Source organism: Bos javanicus, chromosome 4, assembly GCF_032452875.1.
Source record: "Bos javanicus breed banteng chromosome 4, ARS-OSU_banteng_1.0, whole genome shotgun sequence".
Taxonomy (NCBI): domain Eukaryota; kingdom Metazoa; phylum Chordata; class Mammalia; order Artiodactyla; family Bovidae; genus Bos; species Bos javanicus.
Genome location: NC_083871.1, coordinates 7,954,000 through 7,976,118, shown reverse-complemented (window position 1 = coordinate 7,976,118; position 22,119 = coordinate 7,954,000). Strand labels below are relative to the sequence as shown.

The window sequence follows — 22,119 nt, the reverse complement described above, 5'->3', positions numbered from 1 at the left end:
GCACGCAGGCCAGGTGGCAGGGGTCATCCGTTTTACCTGAGCGCAGACTCAGTGTCATGTCAAGGCTCTGAGTGGGCAGACGGGCACCTGCGGGAACCCTTCACTCTCCTCTATGTCCTCTGGATGCTGGGAGCTATAACCCAGGCCTTGAAAGGTCATCAAGGGGATTTAGTAAGAGAATCCACACCCTTAGCCAATATGCTGGCTGGTCCGGTTTATTTATTTTTTTTCCTTTGAGGAGAGATATATATATTCACAGTGTAGGCAGAGCTCACTGGCTATTTGAAAAGTAAATGAATGAGTCTGCATTTTTAATTTTTACCTCACTTTCTTACAGTAAAGTAAAATCCATATGAAACAAACACTTAAAAGTAAAACTTTAAGATAATGAAAGAAAATGTCTGAATATTTTTGTAATTTTCATGAACTAAAATTTTCTAAGCCCAATGCAAAGCCTATAAAGTTAAAGAATATATTATATAAATTATATAAATATATATATTCAAAAGTAGAAAGTAAGTCTGTCAAGAAATAAACTTTAAAAAGTGAAGAGAGAAACAAAAATATTTACAACACATCTGGCAACAGCTAGTTTTATTGAGAGTGTAGGACCTTCTTATAAGTCAGTAGAGAAAGGATGAAAGATCTTTTTCTTTTTCACTTTTTAAAGAAAGTAAGTGAAAGATTCTTTAAATTCTGTCATGCTTTACAGTTTTCAGAAGTTTCACACATATGATTTCATATCGTCCCATAATAATTTTTCCCTACCCTGTCCTCCCTTCGGGCTGCCCTGGTGCTCAGGTGGTAAAGAATCTGCCCGCAGTGCAGGAGACGTGCGTTCTATCCCTGGATTGAAAAGATCTGCTGGAGAAGGGAGTGGCAACCCACTCCAGTATTCTTGCCTGGAGAATCCCATGGACAGAGGAGCCTGGCAGGCTACAGTCCACAGGGTTGCAAAAAGTCAGTCCTCCCCATCCCTGTAACCATTCAACTGATAACTAACAGTTCACTGACTGTGGCAGCAGGAGAAGCCCCGGGTCCCTGTCAGCCGCTGATGCCTGTTCTGCTCCTGCCCGCAGCCTGGAGAGCATCCGCCAGTGCGGTGTCGCCCTGTGCATCGTGCTTGGCTTCTCCATCCTCTCTGCGTCCATCGGCAGCTCCGTGGTGCGGGACAGGGTGACCGGGGCCAAGAGGCTGCAGCACGTGAGCGGCCTGGGCTACAGGACCTACTGGCTCACACACTTCCTGTTTGACATGGTAAGTCTCTGGCGCTGTCCCTCTGTGTCCCTGCACCCCCGGGAGGCGTGTGTGCGTGTGTGTGTGTGTGTGTGTGTGGCTCCACCTTGCTGGCCAGTTCCTGGGAGCACATTTGACGTTAAGCCTCCTCTCTGCACTTCCCAGTCATGTTGCTTCTGAGGAGGGGAAGATGGATATAAGCTGGGATCTGTGCAGCTGTGGGGACAAAAGATGTAATTCCCATCCAGACGAAATGCACAGAACTGTATAAGAGATGAACTAGCAGGAAGACAGTTAAAACCCAGCATTGCAATCAGCACAAGAAATGGAAATTAAGGTGTTGTGAGAACCCCAAAGAGAAGGAGATTCACCCAAATCGAGGTAGCCAGGGATGCCTTCCTGCAGGATGCAGTGTGTGCACAGAGAATGAGAGAAGCGAGAGGAAGAAAACTATTCAAAGCAGGCTGACTCAGGAGCAGGGCAGACCAAAGGGGACTGAAAGCTGATTTTAGGAGAAATGGCCGTTAAGGAGAACACCAGCAGGGCAGGCGAGCACAGCAAAACCCTGCATGGGGCGTGTGTCCTAACACCGTGGGGCGTGCTGAGCGGCTCGCACTCTAACGTGGGTGAGGAGTGGGTGATCTCACCCATCCCTGCTGTTTAAACAGTGCCCTCCTTGGATGCCCGCTTGGGGCCAGGCCGCGTCCTGAAGGCTGACCCTGTGGGACCACGACACAGAAGCATGGAATCGGGAGTAACTGCTCCGCGGTCGTGTGTCCAGAGGGTGCAGAGCAGGCGGGGCAGTGCCAGTTGCCCAGTACTGGTTCAGGGACCTCCGTGGCTGCCCATCGCCATGCCTGCTATTTAATGATGCAGAGTGACCCTTGCTTCCAAGAAGGAGAAGGGGCGGGATGTACCCGGAGAGCATAAGAGCAGGCAGGAGAGACCCAGAGCCTCCCCCTTCCTGAAGTCATGAGTTGACTGTCCTCCTCTCCCTCCCACTAACCGTGGCTCCTCTTTACTCTGGGGGCATAAGTCAGGGAGCACTGCTTTCTTCTCGGTTTCCCACCTCCATCCAGTCATTCCCCACCTAGTCAGTCACTCATTTAATGGAGGCTTTTGAGGTTTTGCTCTGGGCCAAGGTGTGGCTCAGACGGTAAAGCGTCTGCCTGCAATGCGGGAGACCTGGGTTCGATCCCTAGGTTGGGAAGATCCACTGGAGAAGGCAGTGGCAACCCACTCCAGTACTCTTGCCTGGAAAATTCCATGGACAGAGCAGCCTGGTAGGGTATAGTCCAAGGGGTGGCAAAGAGTCGGACACAACTCAGCCACTTCACTTTCTTTACTCTCACTTTCTTTAAGGTGTGTCTGAGGTGTTGTGGACAAACCATGAACAGAGCAGAGAGGGTCTCTGCCTGTAAAGAACTTGTGTTCTTATGGGCGGAAGCAGAAAGCAAGTAGATAAATACAAATAAATACACAAGATGCAATCGTCTAGAGACTCGGTTTGTCAGAGGTGTGGGAGAGGGCCACTGGACAGAGGGTGACGAGATCAGAGCTGTGGTCTGACGCTTCAGGAGGGGCACTGCTGCTGGGGGGTTTTCCACGGGTTGTCAGTCCTCGGGGGCTGCTCCCTGCAGGAGGGGTTTCTAGCCTTGGCTCTTAGTGTAGGAAGAAGCTGTGCGTCCTGGCAGGGGCTGGGTTCCTGCCCTTTCCCGTAGGAGGTGGGTGTGGGCAGTGTAGACGTTAGACGTTTATCTCATGGCCCCTCTAGAGGCTGGAGTCCCAGATCCCGGCGTGGGCAGGGCTGGTGATACTCCTGAGGCCTCCGTCCAGGGCTGGTGGACAGCCGTCTCCTCCCCACGTCCTCGCTCTGGGAGCCTGTGTCCTCATTTCCTCTCTCTGTAAGGACCCCCACCCGGTGGAGTCAGAGTCCATCCTCACGACCTCATTTTACATGAATCTCGAAAGGGACATGTTTCAGTCCCAAACTGTGACTCTCCAGGCCTGAGTCCACTGCTGTAACCATGTGCTGGGCCAGACAGGACACAGGCTAAGTGGGAGCCGAACCGAGAGCTTGTGGTCAGGTGTGCGTGCTCGGTTACTCAGTCATGACTGACTCTTTGCGAGCAACCCCGTGGACTGTAGCCCTCTAGGCTCCGCTGTCTATGAGGATCCTCCAGGCACGAATACTGGAGTGGGTTGCCATGCCCTCCTCTGGGAGATCTTCCCAACCCAGAGGTCTAACCCAGGTCTCCTGCTTTGCAGGCAGATTCTTTCCTGTCTAAGCTGCCAGGGAAGCCCAAGAATACTGAAGCGGGTTGCAATGCCCTTCTCCAGGGCGTCTTCCCGACCCAGGGATGAAACCCGCATCTCTTGTGTCTCCTGTATTGGCAGGCAGAGGTCAGGAGATGGTGATAGACAAACCCTTGTGCTAACAGGCCCTCTCCTCTTCATTTCTCAGCTCTTTTACTTGGTCTCCGTCTGCCTGTGTGTCTCTGTGATCATGGCCTTCCAGCTAACCGCCTTCACTTTCCGGGAGAACCTGGCGGCCACGGCCCTGCTGCTGGTACTTTTCGGGTATGTGATGGGACGCGTGGCTGCAGAATTACGGCTTGTTTTCTGAAGGAGAACCCCCCGGGGCAGCTTTGAACCTGCTGCCGGCTTCATGGTTTTCTCTCTTTCCAACCAATTACGCTGTTGCTTCTAGGGGCACGGAGCTGAGCAGCCTGAGCAGGACGCCTGGCGCCTGCTCACGGTCGGGGGGCAGTGACGGGGACGGCTTGGCCCCATCTGTCTCAGAGCCCGTCATTCTGTCTCTGATGCTCCTCTGGGGCTCAAACACACCACCTACTCTGCTCTGGAGCTGTCCTGGAACTCGTGAAGCTCTACGGCTGCCGTATTTCTCCCTCTCCTGGTCTCAGAAGTTTGGAAATGTTTTGTCTAACTTCTGTCTCTTTATTATTTTTCTCACAGCATCAAAGTAACAAAAGCAGAAAAATCATTTTACAAATTTCTCCTTTGTACACACTGATCAGGATCCTTGCTAGCAGTCCCCAGAGTGTATCTGCCAGGTAGCAAGAATGCATAAGATCATCATTTGACTCTAGATCTAGGCTAGGTATGTGAGAGATGCTTGATAATAGTAGGGAAAAAATTAACTTGTGACTCACTGGTAAAGAAGCCACCTACCTGCCAGTGCAGGAGACATGGGTTCAATCCCTGGATCAAGAAGATCCCCTGGAACAGGAAATGACAATCTATTTCAGTATTCTTTCCTGGAAAATTCCATGGACAGAAGAGCCTGGAGGGCTACAGTCCATGGAGTCGTAAAGAGTCAGACACGACTGAGTACACACACATGCACACATATACACTTATATGTGTGTGTGTGTGTGTGTGTGTGTGTGTGTGTATATATATATATATATATATATATATATATATATATATATGTTTTTTTTTTTTTAACAGAGCATTCTGCTTTTATCTAAGCCAAAGTTTATAAAATGGTTTTTACATAGATGACAGTTGTATCAGCAATTCAGACTTTTCAAAGCATCTAATTAGGGAACAGTTATATCCTTACTGGGATGGATAGATGAATAGATGAGGGACAAAGAGAGAGACAGAGAGACCTTAAGCTAAGAATTCTCTGCACGTTCATGACAGCAGCACTTTTCAAAGGATTTCAGGAGACTCACTGGTCTCTTCGGGTTGAGGCACAGCCATGGGCCCAGAGGGTGACATGTCAAGTGGAGGGTCCTAGGTGAGGGGGACCCAGAGGACCTGGAAAGGTGACTCAGGCAGGTTCTGGGGGGAAAGCACAAAACAGGGACCCACCAGGCTCTCAGGTGACATCCCAGGGCTGGTTCAGTTTTTAGACAGGTTCTTCCTCCACTGGAGCCCAGGAATTTGCAGGACCCTGACATGGTGACTCCCCTGCAAGAGGAGAGATCCCTGGGGCCCCAAATGCTACCACATCCCCTGAGTGCCCCAGTGGACAAGCGTGTTGGCTGACCCCTCCTGTCCACAGAAGGAGCCCCAGAACCACCTCAAAAAGGCTGATCCTAGAATAAGCTGAGACCCAAGAACACAGTCAGGCATTAAAAGGGGCCGTTTGTTTGGAATCTGGAAAAACTAGGGATTGTGTAAGTGATCAGAGTCTCATAAGATATAATAGGAAAACATGCCCAGTTACAATTTTCCTTTTTCTTTTCTTTCTCTCTATGGAGGAAAAATCAATATTTAAGCTGGAAAGGGAGAATAAGCATCAAAAAGGAAAAAGAAACCTAAAAATCTCAGAGAGAAAAGAGAATCTAACTTATATAAAAACATGAAACCTTAACCACTATTTAGTGCACATTTAACACTAAAAGATGAGAGCACAGAATCCTGTTCCATGTCTTGGAAAATTCCTGCCATGTGGGGCGAGGGGCCAGTTTCAAAGGGAGGCTGCTGCTACTGCTGCTGCTGAGTCGCTTCAGTCGTGTCCAACTCTATGCGACCCCATAGAAAACCCCATAAATGGCAGAATAATGGTTAGCAGCCCTCCGACCTCCGGTGTTAAAATATTAAAATGGCATTATAGTTTAATAAAAAATGGAGGTTGTTAGAAGCTACCATAGGTTTCATTAAAAACAGGTTATGCCCTTTGTGTGTGTGCTCAGTTGTGAATGACTCTCTGCGACCCCAGGGACTGTAGCCCGCCAGGCTCCTCTGTCCATGGGATTCTCCAGGGAAGAAGCGTACTGGGCTGGGTTGCCATGCCCTCCTCAGGGGATCTTCCCAACACAGGGATTGAACCCATGTCTCCTGCATCTCCTGCAGTGGCAGGCAGATTCTTTACTACTGAGCCACTGGGGAAGCCTGCTGAGTGGCACACAGGCTCTTAATTCCCTGACCTGGGATGGAACCCATGCACCCTGAGTGGAATTGCAGAGTTCTAACCACTGGATGGCCAGGAAGTCCTTGAAACAGTAGTTTTAAGTTGTTGGGGAGGGAGTGTTGGCTCATTTTTGGAAGGAATTTCACAGCAACTACAGCTGCCTCCCACAACTGGCTCACAGACTGCTGCTGCTCCTTGTGTTCCGGTTAAAATCTGCTCTGACTGCTGCTGTCTCACGTGCTCATCCAGAGAGCCGCACAGCGGCAGGGTAGTGCTTGTTTATGTCCTGGGGGACAGAGAAGGACAGAGAGTGGCCGTGTGGGGCTGAATGTGAGGCAGGGCTGCTCTCTGTATTTCAGATGGAGACCATGGAGCCATGACCTCTTTGGTAATTAATTTAGTTAATTTTAAAATTAATTTTTATTGGAGTATAGTTGATTTATAGTGTTGTGTTAGCTTTCGATGTACAGCACAGTGAATAAGTTACGCATACGAAGCTCCAACATTTTGGCCTCCTGATGTGAAGAGACAACTCATTGGGAAAGACCCTGATGCTGGGAAAGATTGAAGGCAGGAGTAGAAGGGGGTGACAGAGGACAAGATAGTTGGATGTCATCACTGACTTGGTGGACATGAGTTTGAGCAACTTCTGGGAGATAGTGCAGGACAGGGAAGCCTGGCTTGCTGCAGTCCATGGGTTTGAAAAGAGTGAGGCACGACTTAGCAACTGGACAACATATTTCCACTCTTTTTAATATTCTTTTCCCATATAGATCATTACAGAGCATTGAGTCGAGTTCCTTGTGCTATACAGTAGGTCCTTATTAGTTATCTATTTTTTACATAGTAGTGTGAATTTAGTTCAGTGATCATTAATCATTGAACTGTTTGATGCAACAGCTAATTAAGACCAGTTGCATTAAAGCACTTACCTTCCTCTTGTGTGCTCAAAACTCATTTTCTTCATGCCTGAATTATGAGGCAGACTGTTGACAGAAGTTTCTAACATACTGTATGATTTTATGTTTAATATTAAACATATATAATATTAATATTTTCTGAAATACAAGGATGTATTTTTGATCCAGGGGCAAATACCATAGCTTTCATGTGGATAAGGAATTACACTCAAATCTAAAACTATTTCAAGAGCCTGCTGAGCCAGGGAGAGGGACTTCAGAGTTCAATGGTAGCTGTATTTTTAGTTTTTAAAGGAGCCTCCATACTGTTCTCCACAGTGGCTGTACCACTTTACAATGGAATGTTACTCAGCCAATAAAAATGATGAAATGATGCTAACATTGCAGCAGCATGGATGGACATAGAGATTGTTCCGAATGGAGTAAGTCAGACAGAGGAGAAATATCGTATGACGTTCCTTATGTGCAGAATCTAAAAAGAAATGATACAAATGAACTCCCAAAACAGAAACAAACTCACAGACTTAGAGAACAAGCTCCTGGTTGCCAAGGGGGAAGGACAGAGGGAAGCGATAGGTACGGAGTTTGGGATTGGCATTACGCACGGCTGGGCTTACTAGGTGGCGCTGGCGGTAAAGAACCTGCCTGCCAAAGCAGAAGACTCAAGAGATTCGGGTTCGATCCCGGGGTCAGGAAGATCCCCTGGAGGAGGATCCAGTACTCTTGCAGCCCACTCCAGTATTCTGGCCTGAAGAATCCCGTGGACAGAGGAGCCTGGTGAGCTACAGTCCATGGGGTCGTAGTTGGACACTAGTGAAATGACTGAGCACACACGTACACACTGATATATTTAAAATAGATAACCAGCAAGGACCTACTGTTTAGCATAGGGAACTCTGCTCAGTGTTATGTGGCAGCCTGGATGGGAGGGGAGTCTGGGGGAGAGTGGATCCATGTACATTTGTGACTGAGTCCCTTTGCTCCACCTGAAACTATCATGACATTATTAATCAGCTCTACTCTAATATAAAAAAGTTAAAAAACATTAATAAACATTTTTTAAAAAAGTCAGTGACTTCTCTGCTGGCGTCCACATTGAGGTACCAGCTTCCTTTGCTTGGTGGGGTAGGTGGGTTGGGGAGGTCACAGGAGGAAGCCGAGGGGAGTCAACCGTGAATAAATCCTGGCTCTGTGCTCTGGAGAAGGAAACACGAAGAGGTGTTTTCCTGTGAGGAACCTTGTGGGTGTTTTCCTACAGCGTGAGGCTGTCTGAAGCCTGTGGGGGCCACTTCTGGGCTTCGCTGTCCACTGCCCAGCTTCGGGTCACACAGAAATGACTCCCACTTCAGCTCCACGTCCTTTCCAGCTGTGGGTTCCCAGTCAGGCGTCTGAGCCTTGTCAGTGCCGTGGTAAAACGGGGCCACGGCTCCCACCTGGGGGGCTGTAGGAGAGGGGAGGTCAGAGCACACACTGGAGGCATAAGGCATGAAGCCCGTGAGGGCACCCCAGAGAGGAAGCTTTCCATTTTCATCTGAGGTCCTCTTTTTGTATAATGTTCTCCGCTTGTGATAGCTTTAATTCTCACTCTGACAAACAGGTGTCATGTCTCTTTGCTGAGAAGCTGTGAGCGAGGAGCAAGGCCAAGCTCGCCCCACCGGGTGGGGGAAGTGGGCCTTTCTTTGGCTCATGAAGCTGCACGCCCAGGCCTGGGTTTGACCCGACCCAGGCTCTGATATTACGGAAAATGCGCTTCATCTTTAGAAAATACTGCCAGCTTTATTAAGTCAAGTGTGCTTCTGTTCATTGAGGGAGGAAGACTAACCAGCCAACAGCATCTCGTCTGTGATTCAGTCTCTAGAGAAGGAAGAATTGCAGGTCGAGGAGCACGGCTTTTCACTTTGCTTTTCAGGTATGCCACTCTTCCCTGGATGTATCTCGTCTCGAGGATCTTCTCCAGCTCGGACGTCGCTTTCATCTCCTACATCTCCTTGAACTTCATCTTTGGCCTCTGTACCATGCTGATGACGGTCATGCCCCGGCTGCTGGCCATCGTCTCCAAGGCTCAGGTCCGTGACCCTCTGCATGGCCTCCCAGGGGCGAGGGGAGGGACAGAGGGTCGACTCACCCCGAGACCATTCCTTTTCCAACTGGGCTTCACTGCAGATGTGCTGGTGTCTACTGTCTTTACCTCCAGAGAGAGACAGGGACCACTTAGCAGAAACATCTGTGCCTTGACACGCAGCAGATCCAGGCTGGCAGCCGCAGGCAGAAGATGAGTTGTTTGTGCTCCTGCTTCCTGGGTGAAGGGCAGACTGAGCAGTGCATTCACGGCCGCATCCCTGTTTGTGGATGAATGACCGATCGATGGTTGAAAGAGTGGCTGTTTGGGTGAAGTGTGTCCTGTCTGGGCGTCGTGGGAACAGGGCTCAGACATTCCTGTCTTTGGGCTCGGATGCTCCGGTCTGGCAGCCCACTCCAGTACTCTTGCCTGGAAAATCCCATGGGTGGAGGAGCCTGGTAGGCTGCAGTCCATGGGGTCACGAAGAGTTGGACACAACTGAGCGACTTCACTTTCACTTTTCACTTTCATGCACTGGAGAAGGAAATGGCAACCCACTCCACTGTTCTTGCCTGGAGAACCCCAGGGACTGGGGAGCCTGGTGCGCTGCTGTCTATGGGGTCGCACAGAGTCGGATCCGACTGAAGCGACTTAGCTGCAGCAGCAGACCATACTCTCAGGCCACAGCGGGTTTGGATTTTCCAGGTGATTCTGCTCTCTCCCCTCGGAGCCCTGGGACAGATTTAGATTTGCTGCTCTCAGAGTTTTGGAGCAGAAGGCTTCCCTGTTACTGGACTCCTGGCCCAGGAATATTTATCAGGGTGAGGAGGTGCCTCTCTCAGGGAACCCCTTCCATCAGGCTGTCTGTATCGGGAGGGCCACTTCGGAGCTGTCACTCCAGCAGGTATCAGGGTCCAGTGGAACCCAGCAGTGCTGGCTACCCCCTCCCACCCACTGCCTCTTGTCGGGCCAGTCTCCTCCCTGTGAGGCCTGCTGGGTTTTGTCCACAGTAATTCATCTTGTCTCTTTCTCAGCCTCCCCTGGGCTGCCTGTGGGGATGGACTTCAGAGTTTGAAGCCTCCTCTGCCCATCTTTCCACACTTCCCCTTCTTGGCTCTGGCCACACCGTTCTCTCCTGACTTCCTACTGTCTGTGTGGGCCCCGTTCCTCACTAGTCCTTGCGTTGGATCCACTCAGAGGCTGAGAAAACAGCCTCAGAAAGGCCCAGTCTGGAGGACGAGCTGCTGGTCAGTGTCCAGCAAGTTGGAGGCTGAGCTCCCTTCCCGTGCCCAGATGCACTGGGACCTGATTGATTCTACAGCAATAGCTTGTGTTCTTTTCCTCAAGTTTGTACAGAAGCAGCGAGCTCTGTAAACAAGCATTTTTGGATCCAATTGAAAGAAACAATTTATTCTGGTGATTTTTTTAGATCTGTTATTGACACTAATCTGTATTAGTGTGTCTAGACTTTAAATAGCAAACTAGCAGAACGATTCATTGACTTTAACTCGAGAGAGCATTGAAGTTAGTGGAGGCAGAACAGAGCTTCCTTGTCCCCGTCAGAGCGCTGATATACCATGGATCTCAGTCATGACCTAAATGGGAAGACAGGCAGATTCGAAGTAGACAGTCCCTGCCCTGGGGACGGGTCACAGACAGAAGAGGAGGAGGAGGAGGGTTCTTCTAGACCTGCAGAGCAAACCAACCCAGAGTCTTGAGGTCCTGAGACTGAGGTCAGTGGGATGCCTTGTTGCCTCCCGTTATAAACAGCTTTGTTCACTTGGAGAGAAATCTGCAGGCAGTAAGTTGTTTGCAAAAAAATGAGTCAAGCTCAATTGTTAACAGATAACAAAAGGCATTTCCTTGCTGTTGCTGAGGTCTTTTTTTCCCCTTTGCTCTTTATTTTGATATGCTCCACTTAAAAAGATCAACGTCATAAATGGGTGATTTTCAGATATTCCTTTGTAAGTTCAAGAGGTAACATATTCCTATGAAAACATGACATAAGATGAGAAAGGGGACTAGGTTTTCAGACCAGTGCCAAAGACCAGTAGAGCTGGTATTAACCACTATGTAGACAAACAATCGGAGAAGGCAATGGCACCCCGCTCCAGTACTTTGCCTGGAAAATCCGATGGATGGAGGAGCCTGGTGGGCTGCAGTCCATGGGGTCGCTAAGTCGGACACGACTGAGCAACTTCACTTTCACTTTTCACTTTCGTGCATTGGAGAAGGAAATGGCAACCCACTCCAGTGTTTTTGCCTGGAGAATCCCAGGGATGGGGGAGCCTAGTGGGCTGCCGTTATGGGGTCGCACAGAGTCGGACATGACTGAAGTGACTTAGCAGCAGCAGACAAACAATATTGTTAATGTGAGCATTTTAGTTTTGACCAAGTCACAGTTTATAAGCAGATATGCACAGAAAAGGCATTTGGGGCTCTAATTCAGGCTGCGGCGCATCTGTCTCTCCCACTGCGGAAGTTCTCTTTTGAGGGATGGGGGATGCAGGTAGGTGAAAAAATCATAGTGTTTTTTTTATGTTTATTTATTTGGCTGCATTGGGTCTTGGTTGCGGCACGTGGGATCTTGGTTGTGTCATGTGGATCTTTCATTGTGGTGCATGGGCTCTCTAGTTGTGGTGTGCCCACTCAGTAGTTTTGGCTTTTGGAAAAAGCTCAGAGTTTCAGTAATTTATGTCTCTACTTTATCAATCTCCAATTGATAAAGTAGAGACATTATGAATCAGACACTTGTGAATTGCTGTTCTGTGACTTTGTGTGGCTACACTCAACACATGTGGGTTATTTACCAAGTTGGTGTTATGAGTTGCAAATAGCTTCGTTCATGTGGTAAGAGATAGTGTGTGACTTTCTTGCAGTCAGATCTGAGTCCTCACCATTAATTAATTATTCCCTGAACTGTCAGATCCTGAGTTAAAAGCTATAATAGTCTCCTGTTTCTATCTTGTTAAAACGGAACCCTTTGAAGTCATATATTATTTGATCCAGGGACATAGTTTTATGAAAAGTGGGATAATAAGCCCCTTTAGGACTGCTTGAAATCTGTAAATAGTGGTAGTTGGTCAAGACTTGAACCAAAGGATCATTAAATGAGCCTTTCATGTTTTTCTCATGTCTGCATGCAAAGGACAGTAAACTGATGTAACAATACATGCCCCCCCAAAAGTCATTTTTTGCTTTATTACTCTTATTTTTCAGCTTATTTTTTTATTGAAGTAGAGTTGAGTTACAATGTTGTGTTAATTACTACTGTGCAGCAGTACAGTGACTCAATCATATGCGTCTGTACTTTCTTTTTCATGTTCTTTTCCATTATGGCTGATCACAGGGTACTGAATGTAGTTCCCTGTACCATACAGTGGGGCCTGGTTGTTGATTCATTCTTTATATTGTAATAGCTTGCATCTGCTAATCCCAAACTCCCTCTCCACCCCTCCCCTTCCCCCCTGCCCTTGGCAACTGCAGATCTGTCCTCTATGTCTGTGAGTCTGTGTCTGTTTCACGGATCAGCTGATTTGTGTTGTAGTTTGGATTCCACATATGAGTAGTAGCATATAACATTTGTCTTTTGCTTTCTGACTTGCTTCACCTAGTGTAATAACCTCTAGTAGCCTCCATGTTGCTACAGCTGGCATTATGTCATCCCTTTCTATGACTGAGTAATGGTTCACTGTGTGTGTGCACCACATCTTCTTTATCCCTTCATCTGTTGAAGGACATTTCGGTTGTTTCCATGTCTTGGCCATTGTAAATAGTGCTGCTGTGAGCATAGGGGTGCATGTATCTCTTCAAATTAGATTTTCACTGGATATGTGCCCAGAAGTGGGATTGCTGGATCATATGGTAGCTCTGTTTTTAGCTTTTTAGGGAATCTTTGTCCTGTTTTCCATAGTGGCTGCACCAGTTTACTTTCCCACCCCAACAGTGTAGGAGGGTTCCTTTTTCTCCACACCCTCTTCAGCATTTGTAGACTTCTTGATGATGGTCATTCTGACTGGTGATATCTCATTGTGGTCTTGATTGGCATTTCTCTAATACTTAGCAATGATGAGCATCTTTTTATGCCTATTGACCATCTGTATGTCTTCCTCAGAGAAATGTCTCTTTAAGACTTCTGCCCAGTTTTTGATTGGGCTGTTTTGATTTTGTGTTGACCTAAAAGCCTTTTTTTTTTTTGATTTTCTATTGTCCTTGAACCACACTAGTAGAGACAACTCATTGTGAACAGCCATGAGTTTACATTGTAAGGGAACACTGGATGCTATTGGCTGTAAGACTGAGGGTTTTGTATGTCTTCTTTACGAAGAGCTCTCACTTTGACTTCTCTTTCTTTCACTGCACAGAATTTACAGAACATCTATGACGTCCTCAAGTGGGTCTTCACTATTTTCCCTCAGTTCTGCCTGGGTCAGGGGCTGATAGAACTCTGTTACAATCAGATCAGGTATGACCTGACCCATAACTTTGGCATCGACTCCTATGTGAGCCCATTTGAGATGAACTTCCTGGGCTGGATCTTCGTGCAGTTGGCTGTACAAGGCTCGGTCCTTCTCCTCCTGAGGGTGCTGCTTCACAGAGACCTCTGGCTGCAACCCAGGTACGTCCTGCAGGGCTCGTCCTTGATGGAACTAGTGTCTGAATAAAGATGGAGCAGCAAATCCATCCTGGAGGCTGCGGGACAAGAAACGTTCTGAACAGTGTCGTACCCACACCTCATAGTTAGGGTTTGACAGTTTTTGTTTGCTTTGTTTTTGTTTGTTTTTTTCTTTTCATTGGTGAGTTTCTGACATTAGGAAGGGGAATGACAAAAGAAAAGGTGTCAACCTCTGAGATAATCCACCCAATTCTTAATTGGGTGAGATAATCAACCCAACCCATTAGTCACCTTAATGAATTTTCCTTCTTACAATTGCTCAGTTTTCCTCTTACTCTGATTGTAGCACCTAGGGTGAATTCAGTTGATCCCATAACATACTCTTGACTTCCCTGGTGGCTCAGATGGTAGAGAATCTTCCTGCAATGCAGGAAACACTGATTCGATCCCAGGGTTAGGAAGATCCTCTGGAGAAGGAAAGGCAACCTGCTCCAGTATTCTTGCCTGGGAAGTCCCATGGACAGAGGAGCCTGATGGGCTACTTTCCATGGGGTCTCAAAGAGTTGAACATGACTTAGTGACTAACACTTTCACTTTCATAACATAATATCATTTTGTGGCAAAATAGCATCAACTCCTAAAAGCAGGTGTGTAAGAAAGTCAGTGCTGATAACCACTTGCCCTTTGAAGATCCTCTTGTTCAGTTCAGTTCAGTCACTCAGTCGTGTCCAACTCTTTGCGACCCCATGAACTGCAGCACGCCAGGCCTCCCTGTCCATCACCAACTCCCGGAGCTTACTGAAACTCATGTCCATTGAGTCGGTGATGCCATCAAGCCATCTCATCCTCTCTCATCTCTTTGTCCTCCTGCCTTCAATCTTTCCCAGAATCAGGGTCTTTCCCAATGAGTCAACTCTTCACATGAGGTGGCCAAAGTATTGGAGTTTCAGCTTCAACATCAGTCCTTCTAATGAACACCCAGGACTGATCATTAGAAGGACTGATGCTGAAGCTGAAACTCCAATACTTTGGCCACCTCATGCGAAGAGTTGACTCATTGGAAAAGACCCTGATGCTGGGAGGGATCCTCTTGTTATTAGCACTAAAAATGTTTTATTTAATTACTGTTGTTCAGTAATGGTGCTGATAATGTCCTCCTCTTTGTTAGGTGAGAATGAAAGTCAGTAGCCCAAGGGGTGTGTGTGTATATGATGTGTGCTGTCCACGTGAGTTTGTGTGTGCCCATGTCCACACAAACACATTCTTATACCCTCATCTCTATATTCTCAATAGGATCACAAGTGGTTTTGCAAGGATGTGTGACGTATTGACAGATAACACATTTTAAATATTAAGCAAGGAGTGTACTTTCTTATGTAGCGTCCACAATGGCATGTCTCTCCCTCTGTAACCCTTGTGGCCTGAATCTGTGGAGTTGCTCTAAGAAAGGGATACTTCATGGAGAAAGTACTAATTAGGACTATATCACAGGAGAAACTGTTAAATATTATAGACCTAGTAGTAACACTCCATGATGATTTCCTTATAGAATTTCTCCCCCTCAGTCAATTCATCAACATACTTCCTTTAAAATCTGCTAAAGTGGAGAACCATTTGAATACCCATCACAAACCTTTCTTGAGTTAGCCACAATCCCTCTGGAATCTAGATTTCCAATACTGGCAGAGGTTGAAATAGAATTCTGTGTGCCTTTCAAATTGGTCCTGTATTCGGCCCTCCATAGTTTAATCTATTTTAAAACTTATTTTGTAGAAACCCCTTCAGCAGATTTCGGGGTATTCAATCCTGCTGCAGCATCAAAAGATTTTTCTGTAAAGACTTTGGGTGTTACCTTACATGAAACCCCATGGACTGCAGCATGCCAGGCTTCCCTGTCCATCACCAACTCCTGAAGCTTGCTCAAACTAATGTCCATCAAGTCGTTTGATGCCATCCAACCATCTCATCCTCTGTCATCCCCTTTTCCTCCTGCCTTTAGTCTTTCCCAGCATCAGGGAATTTCCAAATGAGTCAGTTCTTCGAGTCAGGTGGCCAAAGTATTGGAGTTTCAACTTCAGCATTAGTCCTTCCAATGAATATTCAGAACTGATTTCCTTTATTTATTTATTTTTACTTCTGTGTACATACTTTTATTAGAATCACTAGTGAAATACATTTTATTGCTATTTGGCAATGATGATGCTTATCAATTAAGGAAAATGTTCTACCAAACACACTAATTGACAGGTTTGATCTCCTTGCAGTCCAAGGGACTCTCAAGAGTCTTTTCCAACACCACAGTTCAAAAGCATCAATTCTTTGGTGCTCAGTTTTCTTTATGGTCCAACTCTGACATCCATACATGACCACTGGAAAAACCATAGCTTTGACTAGACGGACCTTTGTTGGTAAAGTAATGTCTCTGCTTTTGAATATGCTGTCTCGGCTGGTCATAGCTTTTCTTCCAAGAAGCAAGTGTCTTTTAATTTCATGGCTGTGGTCACCATCTGCAGTGATTTTGGAGTGGAAAAGTATAAGTGAAACCAAATATTAGAATAACGTCCTTGTTATCTGCAGTAAATAGTCAATATTTGCTGTTCTTTGTCATTGTGAAGGTTACAGAATCCAGAAATTAAATATAACTTAGACACTGGGTTACCTGTCACTCCATTAAGAATGACAATGATCTGACCAAATTAATATGTTTTTAAAATGTAGATCTAACCAGGTCACTAATCACTGCCTGAAAGCCAAGTCCAAGCTTCTCAGCCAGGCCCTTCAAGCCTGGCAGCTCATGCTCAGGGCCGCTCCATGTGATGTCCCTTCTGTCTCCACCTGTGACATTGGCCCTGATCTCCAGTCTGCGCTGGTCCTTTGCCAGGACGGCCTTCCTCATCTCCAGGACCCTCCCCGTAGGTCCTCCTGCCTCTCCAGCCCAGCATGACGTCCTGCCAGTGTTTCTGTTACAGCTAGCATTTACCATCAGGGCCGTCAGTGTTGTTTTAACGTGTTTGTTCCTCTCCTCTACCTGACTCTATAAATTCCTTGTGCAGGAAATATTTTACACTGTTGCAGTGAATTCCTGGAAAAATAGGAACACCCTACCCTCTGCATCTGGGCAGACAGTTCCTGCAGCCCTCCTAAGTGGACTGTCTCCTGCCTGACTTGGTGCCGGCTCCCCACTGCCCTTGCCCACCCGGCGCCTGCTTACAGCCTGCAGTCCCTCTGTCAGCCTGTGTTGTCTGCCCAGACCCAGGACCACATCAGAACCTGCACTCCAGCCACACACGAGTCAGGTTGGGTGGGTTTTGGTCATGGGGTGGGGGGAGGTCCCTGTTTGTTGTCTCTCTGGTCTGGAGGCAGTTTCTGCTCTCTATATCCCAGTTGCCAGCTGGGTCTGAGCAGCCACATGGCCCAGGGCAGCGTCTCCCTTCTGATATCAGCTGCACTAAATCCCTGCAAGAACCTGCTGCACCAATGCCCACCAGGCTCCTTCCTCTTGACACAGATGCCGTTTTTCATGATTGTCAGTTGGAGGATGGCCAGGCAGCTCGTTTCTGAGTACAGAGGCATGAACTGCATGTTGTGTTGTGGGGAGGAGGCCAACGGGCAGTGACCTCACTCAGAGCCCCCCACCCACCAGATCCACTTGAGATGAAACCAGTAGACGCGCTGGAGCCCCAAGCCCTAAGAGCAGACTCTCTGGCCTGAGACCAGGCAGCAGGCACAGAGCTGCCCGGTGATGCTAATGAGGAGATGGTCGAAACTGCTGATGGGTCTTGGAATCAGGAAGGGATAAGGTGATGTGTGTCCTGGTGGAGTGCGAGACAGCCTCTGGATGACCAGACAAGGCTGAGGGCCATAGAACGCACCCTCACCTGGGGAAGGGTGCCCAACAGTCAAGGAGAAAGTGTCAAATTCAGTGAATGTTCGTAAATTGAACACAGCTGCGATACCTTCCCCCAGTCAGTAGGACCTGAAGTCCCCTCAGAACCCCCTGTCAGTCAGCCACACTCTGTTTGCTGTTCAGTCCCTAAGTTGTGTTTTTGCAGCCCCATGGACTGCAGCACACCAGGCTTTCCTGTCCCACTCTATAGACGGATTCATTTCTTATGCTTTTGAACGTTATATAAAATCCATAATATAACACATACTCCTGCATGTGTAGCTGTATTTTCTAATCATCTGTGTTGTGTGTTGAGAAAATTATATGTTTGTCCAGTCGTGATTTCAGGTATGGAAAAGATAGTACAGGGAAAGGGGCTGGGGGCACTGGAGTCTAGCTCTAGATATTTTATTGTATTTTTAATACTTTTAAAATTTTAAAATAGCTTAAGACTCATAAGAAATAGCAAAATCAGTCCAGAGAAATTCTATGACCCCTTCACCCAGCTTCTCCCAACAATACTGTGATAGGATAAAACACAGTACACTACAATATTACATTGATAAAACAGGAAATTGATGTGGGTGCAACACTATCTCAGTGATCTGTACTCATTTAGTTACTAAAATATTGGCTTATTACAGTTTGCAGAAATTGGGATTTACTCGAAAGGCAAAATGCACCAGAAAAGAAAATCATAAGGATTAGAAAGTGAGCTGGCTCAGATTTAGGGAAAATAAATCAGAGGCGAGAGTTAGCTTTGTGCTCACCTGGCAGGTGTCTGTCGCGTGCCTCCCGTGTATTCTTTTACACAGTCCAGCGCGTGCTGCAGAACTGTAGCACTTGGAGACTTTCATGTATAATCTAGTTTATCAAGGGGCTTGTTTGCTCCAGGGCTTCCCTGCTGACCCAGATAGTAAATAATCCACCTGTAAATGCAGGAGACCCAGGATCAATCCCTGGGTTGAAAAGACCCCCTGGAGAAAGAACTGGCAACCCACTCCAGTATTGCTGCCTGGAGAATTCCATGGACAGAGGAGTCTGACGGGCCATAGTCCATGGGTCTCAGAGTCATACACAACTGAGTGACTAACTCTTGGCTTCACTTGCTTGAAGTGGTCGGACAAGTTGATTTCTTACAACTTTGTGATAAATTATTTGTCCTCTGGCACAAAAGTCTGGTGTGACTTTATTGTTCATAAAATCAGCAAGTGGTTTGAGTTTGGTGTCCATCTGTGTCACCGTTTGGATGATCTCTGACCTTTCTTTCCCCCTTTCTGGCCCATCTCCCAGGTGTGAATTAACTCTGAATTATCTATCCTCTCAGGGGCCACTCTGCCATTCAAGGCACAGTCACATCTTCCAAGGACATAGATGTTGAAAAAGAGCAAGTAAGGGTGCTGAAAGGCAGAACCAGCGGAGACAGTCTGGTGCTGTACAACCTCAGTAAGAGTTACAGGGGCTTCTTCAAGAGCATGATCGCCGTGCAAGATATCAGCTTGGGCGTACGCAGGGGAGAGGTAAGAGACTTCTGCCTGTACCTTTTCTGCTGCAAACAGGCCTCAGTCTAATTGTTGATCTTCTCATGTTATTCCCTTAGAATATCTGACATCACAACTGAAAGCATCTGCACATTTTAGGAATCTCTCCTGGATCTGTATAAAGAGTCGGTTGACTTTCGCTAGTGAAAACTCTGCTGATTGATTGATGGGGTTTATCCTCTTTCATAATTTTAAAAATTTAAGTGATCAAGGTTGGTGTTGTTCAGTTGCTAACGCATGGACTGTAGCCCACCAGGCTCCTGTGTCCATGGGATTCTCCAGGACAGAATACTGGAGTGGGTAGACATTCCCTTCTCTAGGGGATCTTCCCAACTCAGGGATTGAACTCGCATCTCCTGCTTGGCCAGCGGGTTCTTTACCAGGGAACCACCAGGGAAGCCCAAGTGACCCAGGACTTTTCATTGTTGTTTGGGTTACAGGGTGACTCTCCATTGAGTGCAAATATTTTATAAATCCGATTAATTAAGGAAAACACTTCTAACTCCTGTTTGAACTTCAGTACTCTTTAAGTGGCCAATTAAGCCATCTAGTAAAATGTTACTCTGAAAAAGTAAAAACTCTCACACACCACAGCTAGCTTAGAGTTGTTTTTCATGAACGTGGCATTAATTCTAGTAGAAGTGTTTTTTCTGAACTGACAGAAGCCACGTAAATTGTTCCTGATGCATGCTTAATGCATAAAGGGAAGTCAGTTCTGGAAGTGATTACTTTTAATTAACTGTTAAAATAAATGAGACTATCTTGCATTCATATTGTTCCAAACTTCTGAGGAATTCAAAGTAGGTTATATGGGTATCTGATTGGTATCCAAGCTCTGCTGTGAGTGGATCTGAGGTAGAGAGGAGCTGAGAGAGGATGGATCCGTGCCTACCCAGGGACATGGCACCCTGTACCGAGGTGTGCAGTCAGACAGGACAGATGTTAAACAAGTGTTTTTTTGCAGGGTTTGTGTTTGCTGCTCAACTCTAGGACTAGTATTGTGATTTTTGCCATCTTATGGAACTATTTTTTTACCCTCGCTTAAAAAGAAAACAACTTCCATTTTGCTATTACTTCTCCATGGCTTCCATGTTTGCTCAGTGTAAAGAACCTGCTTGCCAGTGCAAGAGATACAAGTTCAATATCTGGGCTGGGAATGACTCCCTAGAGGGGGAAGATCTTCTGGAGGAGGAAATGGCCCACACCAGTATTTTTGCCTGGGAAATGCCATGGACAGAGGAGCCTGGTGGGCTACAGTCCATGGGGTCTCAAAACAGACATGACTGAATGACTAACCAACAGTTCCTTCTTCGTGATAGATTTAAGGAGTAAGAAAAAAACCTTGAAAAATGTCCTAAGAGAAATGCTCCAGATATCTTAAATGGTCCAGGATGCATTCATCTTGGGATTCTATTCACTAGGCTTTATTTGAATGTCTGAGTTTAATGACTTAGATGTAAAGAATTGTGCAAAAGCCTACGGAAAACACCGAGACGGCTATGCTGTGCCCCTTTCCCTCCAGGAATTAATAATTGGGCAGGCTGTGGGAGGTCATAAACAGTGCCCAGTGTGATGTAACAGCGGATCAAGGTTGAAAGGCGCAGAGTGAAGTGAATGGTCTCAGAGCCATAAGTCTAGGGAGGGCGGCGGGGGTGGAGCCTGAGAGCAGGGAGGCAGGAATGGGCGGAGTGGGGAGGCAGGAGTGTGAGAAAGAGGGCTCTGCTAAACTTCAACCTCAACCCGGAGGGTAGAATGTGCTCCAATTACCTGATGGTGTTGTACCTGGGGCAGCAGCTCAGGTGTGGTCTGGCTGACATGAGTGATGGGACAGCACAGATCTGCAGCAGGATGGCCCCATGTTTCAGAGGGTAGAAGAGACCCACTAAGGTGGGGAAAGCATAAGTGTTGAAGCAGACTGCTCCCAGAGCTACAAAACAGGGCTCTGTGCTAACTAAGTGGGCTCAGCCACAGGAAACCCAGGATTCAGGGAGCCAGGAAGCCAGCAGTGCCCAGACATCGAGAAACAGGTGTCCTGGAAGGAGGTCAGTAAGGATAAGCGTCTCGGCTTCCACCACAGCATCTCCAGCTAAGAATAGCCTAGGTTCAAGGTAGACACTGGGCTGCAAAAGACAGCAGGGCTGTGTTCCACACAGAATATGACACAGTCATGCAGGAAAAGGTGACCTGACGCTGAGTGAGATCATATGGAAATAGAGGGCTTTCTTCACTAGTTGTCAGGCTTAGGCCATCATCAGAGTTAGAGGACAGAGAGAGGTTCAGAGACAGAGGAAGGCACTGGGATAGTCCTGACTATGATGATGTGACTCCTAAAAATCCTGTGCTAACCAGAGGGACACAGGAACCTGTGATGTGGGCCCCTGTCTTATCAGACAGGATTCAGCATAATTTGTGGTAATTGCACTTACTTGTCATGCTCTTTCATTTTCCAGACGTGAATATATTGTCTGTGAATTAATGCTGAAATTATACCGCTCAAATGTCACAGTGATTTCAGAAGTACTGTGTGAGCTATAAAGTGCTTTATACACTTATTTTATGATTGTAAAAGGCTACAAATAATACAAACCAAAAGTAGCACAAAAGGAGTTGAAAGCAAGTGCCATTTCTGATGTAATTTTGATTTTATGGTCTGTTTCTTTTTCTGCCTTCAGTGCTTTGGGCTTCTCGGGGTGAACGGGGCTGGGAAAACCACCACTTTCAAAATGCTGACTGGGGACCTGCCTCCAAGCTCGGGACACGCCATCGTCAGGACTCCCACGGGGTAAAGTCCACGTTCCATCACGTTATTGCCTGTAGAGATGATCATCAAATCTAGAGAATCCCAGCCTCCCCCCATCCTGTGCTCTAAAGTCAGAGGAGGTCATTGGCCTCCAAATTTATTTCCAGTGACCACTGCTCACAAGAGGGGAAAAAGGCCTCTAAGAGGGAATGAAATGGACTTGATGTTTCCAGC

At 47.0% G+C, this 22,119-nt stretch overlaps 1 protein-coding gene across 1 annotated transcript in view; it reads left to right on the top strand.

Annotated features, from left to right (window-relative positions):
- The window catches only part of ABCA13 (ATP binding cassette subfamily A member 13), a 351,070-nt gene that overhangs the window by 232,709 nt on the left and 96,242 nt on the right, over nt 1-22,119 (top strand). Inside the window, exons 48-53 of the mRNA XM_061415367.1 lie at nt 1,006-1,257; nt 3,701-3,816; nt 8,954-9,110; nt 13,468-13,721; nt 18,932-19,124; nt 21,818-21,927. Of these exons, the coding sequence (XP_061271351.1) occupies nt 1,006-1,257; nt 3,701-3,816; nt 8,954-9,110; nt 13,468-13,721; nt 18,932-19,124; nt 21,818-21,927 (1,082 nt within the window). The remainder of the gene's footprint in view (nt 1-1,005; nt 1,258-3,700; nt 3,817-8,953; nt 9,111-13,467; nt 13,722-18,931; nt 19,125-21,817; nt 21,928-22,119) is intronic.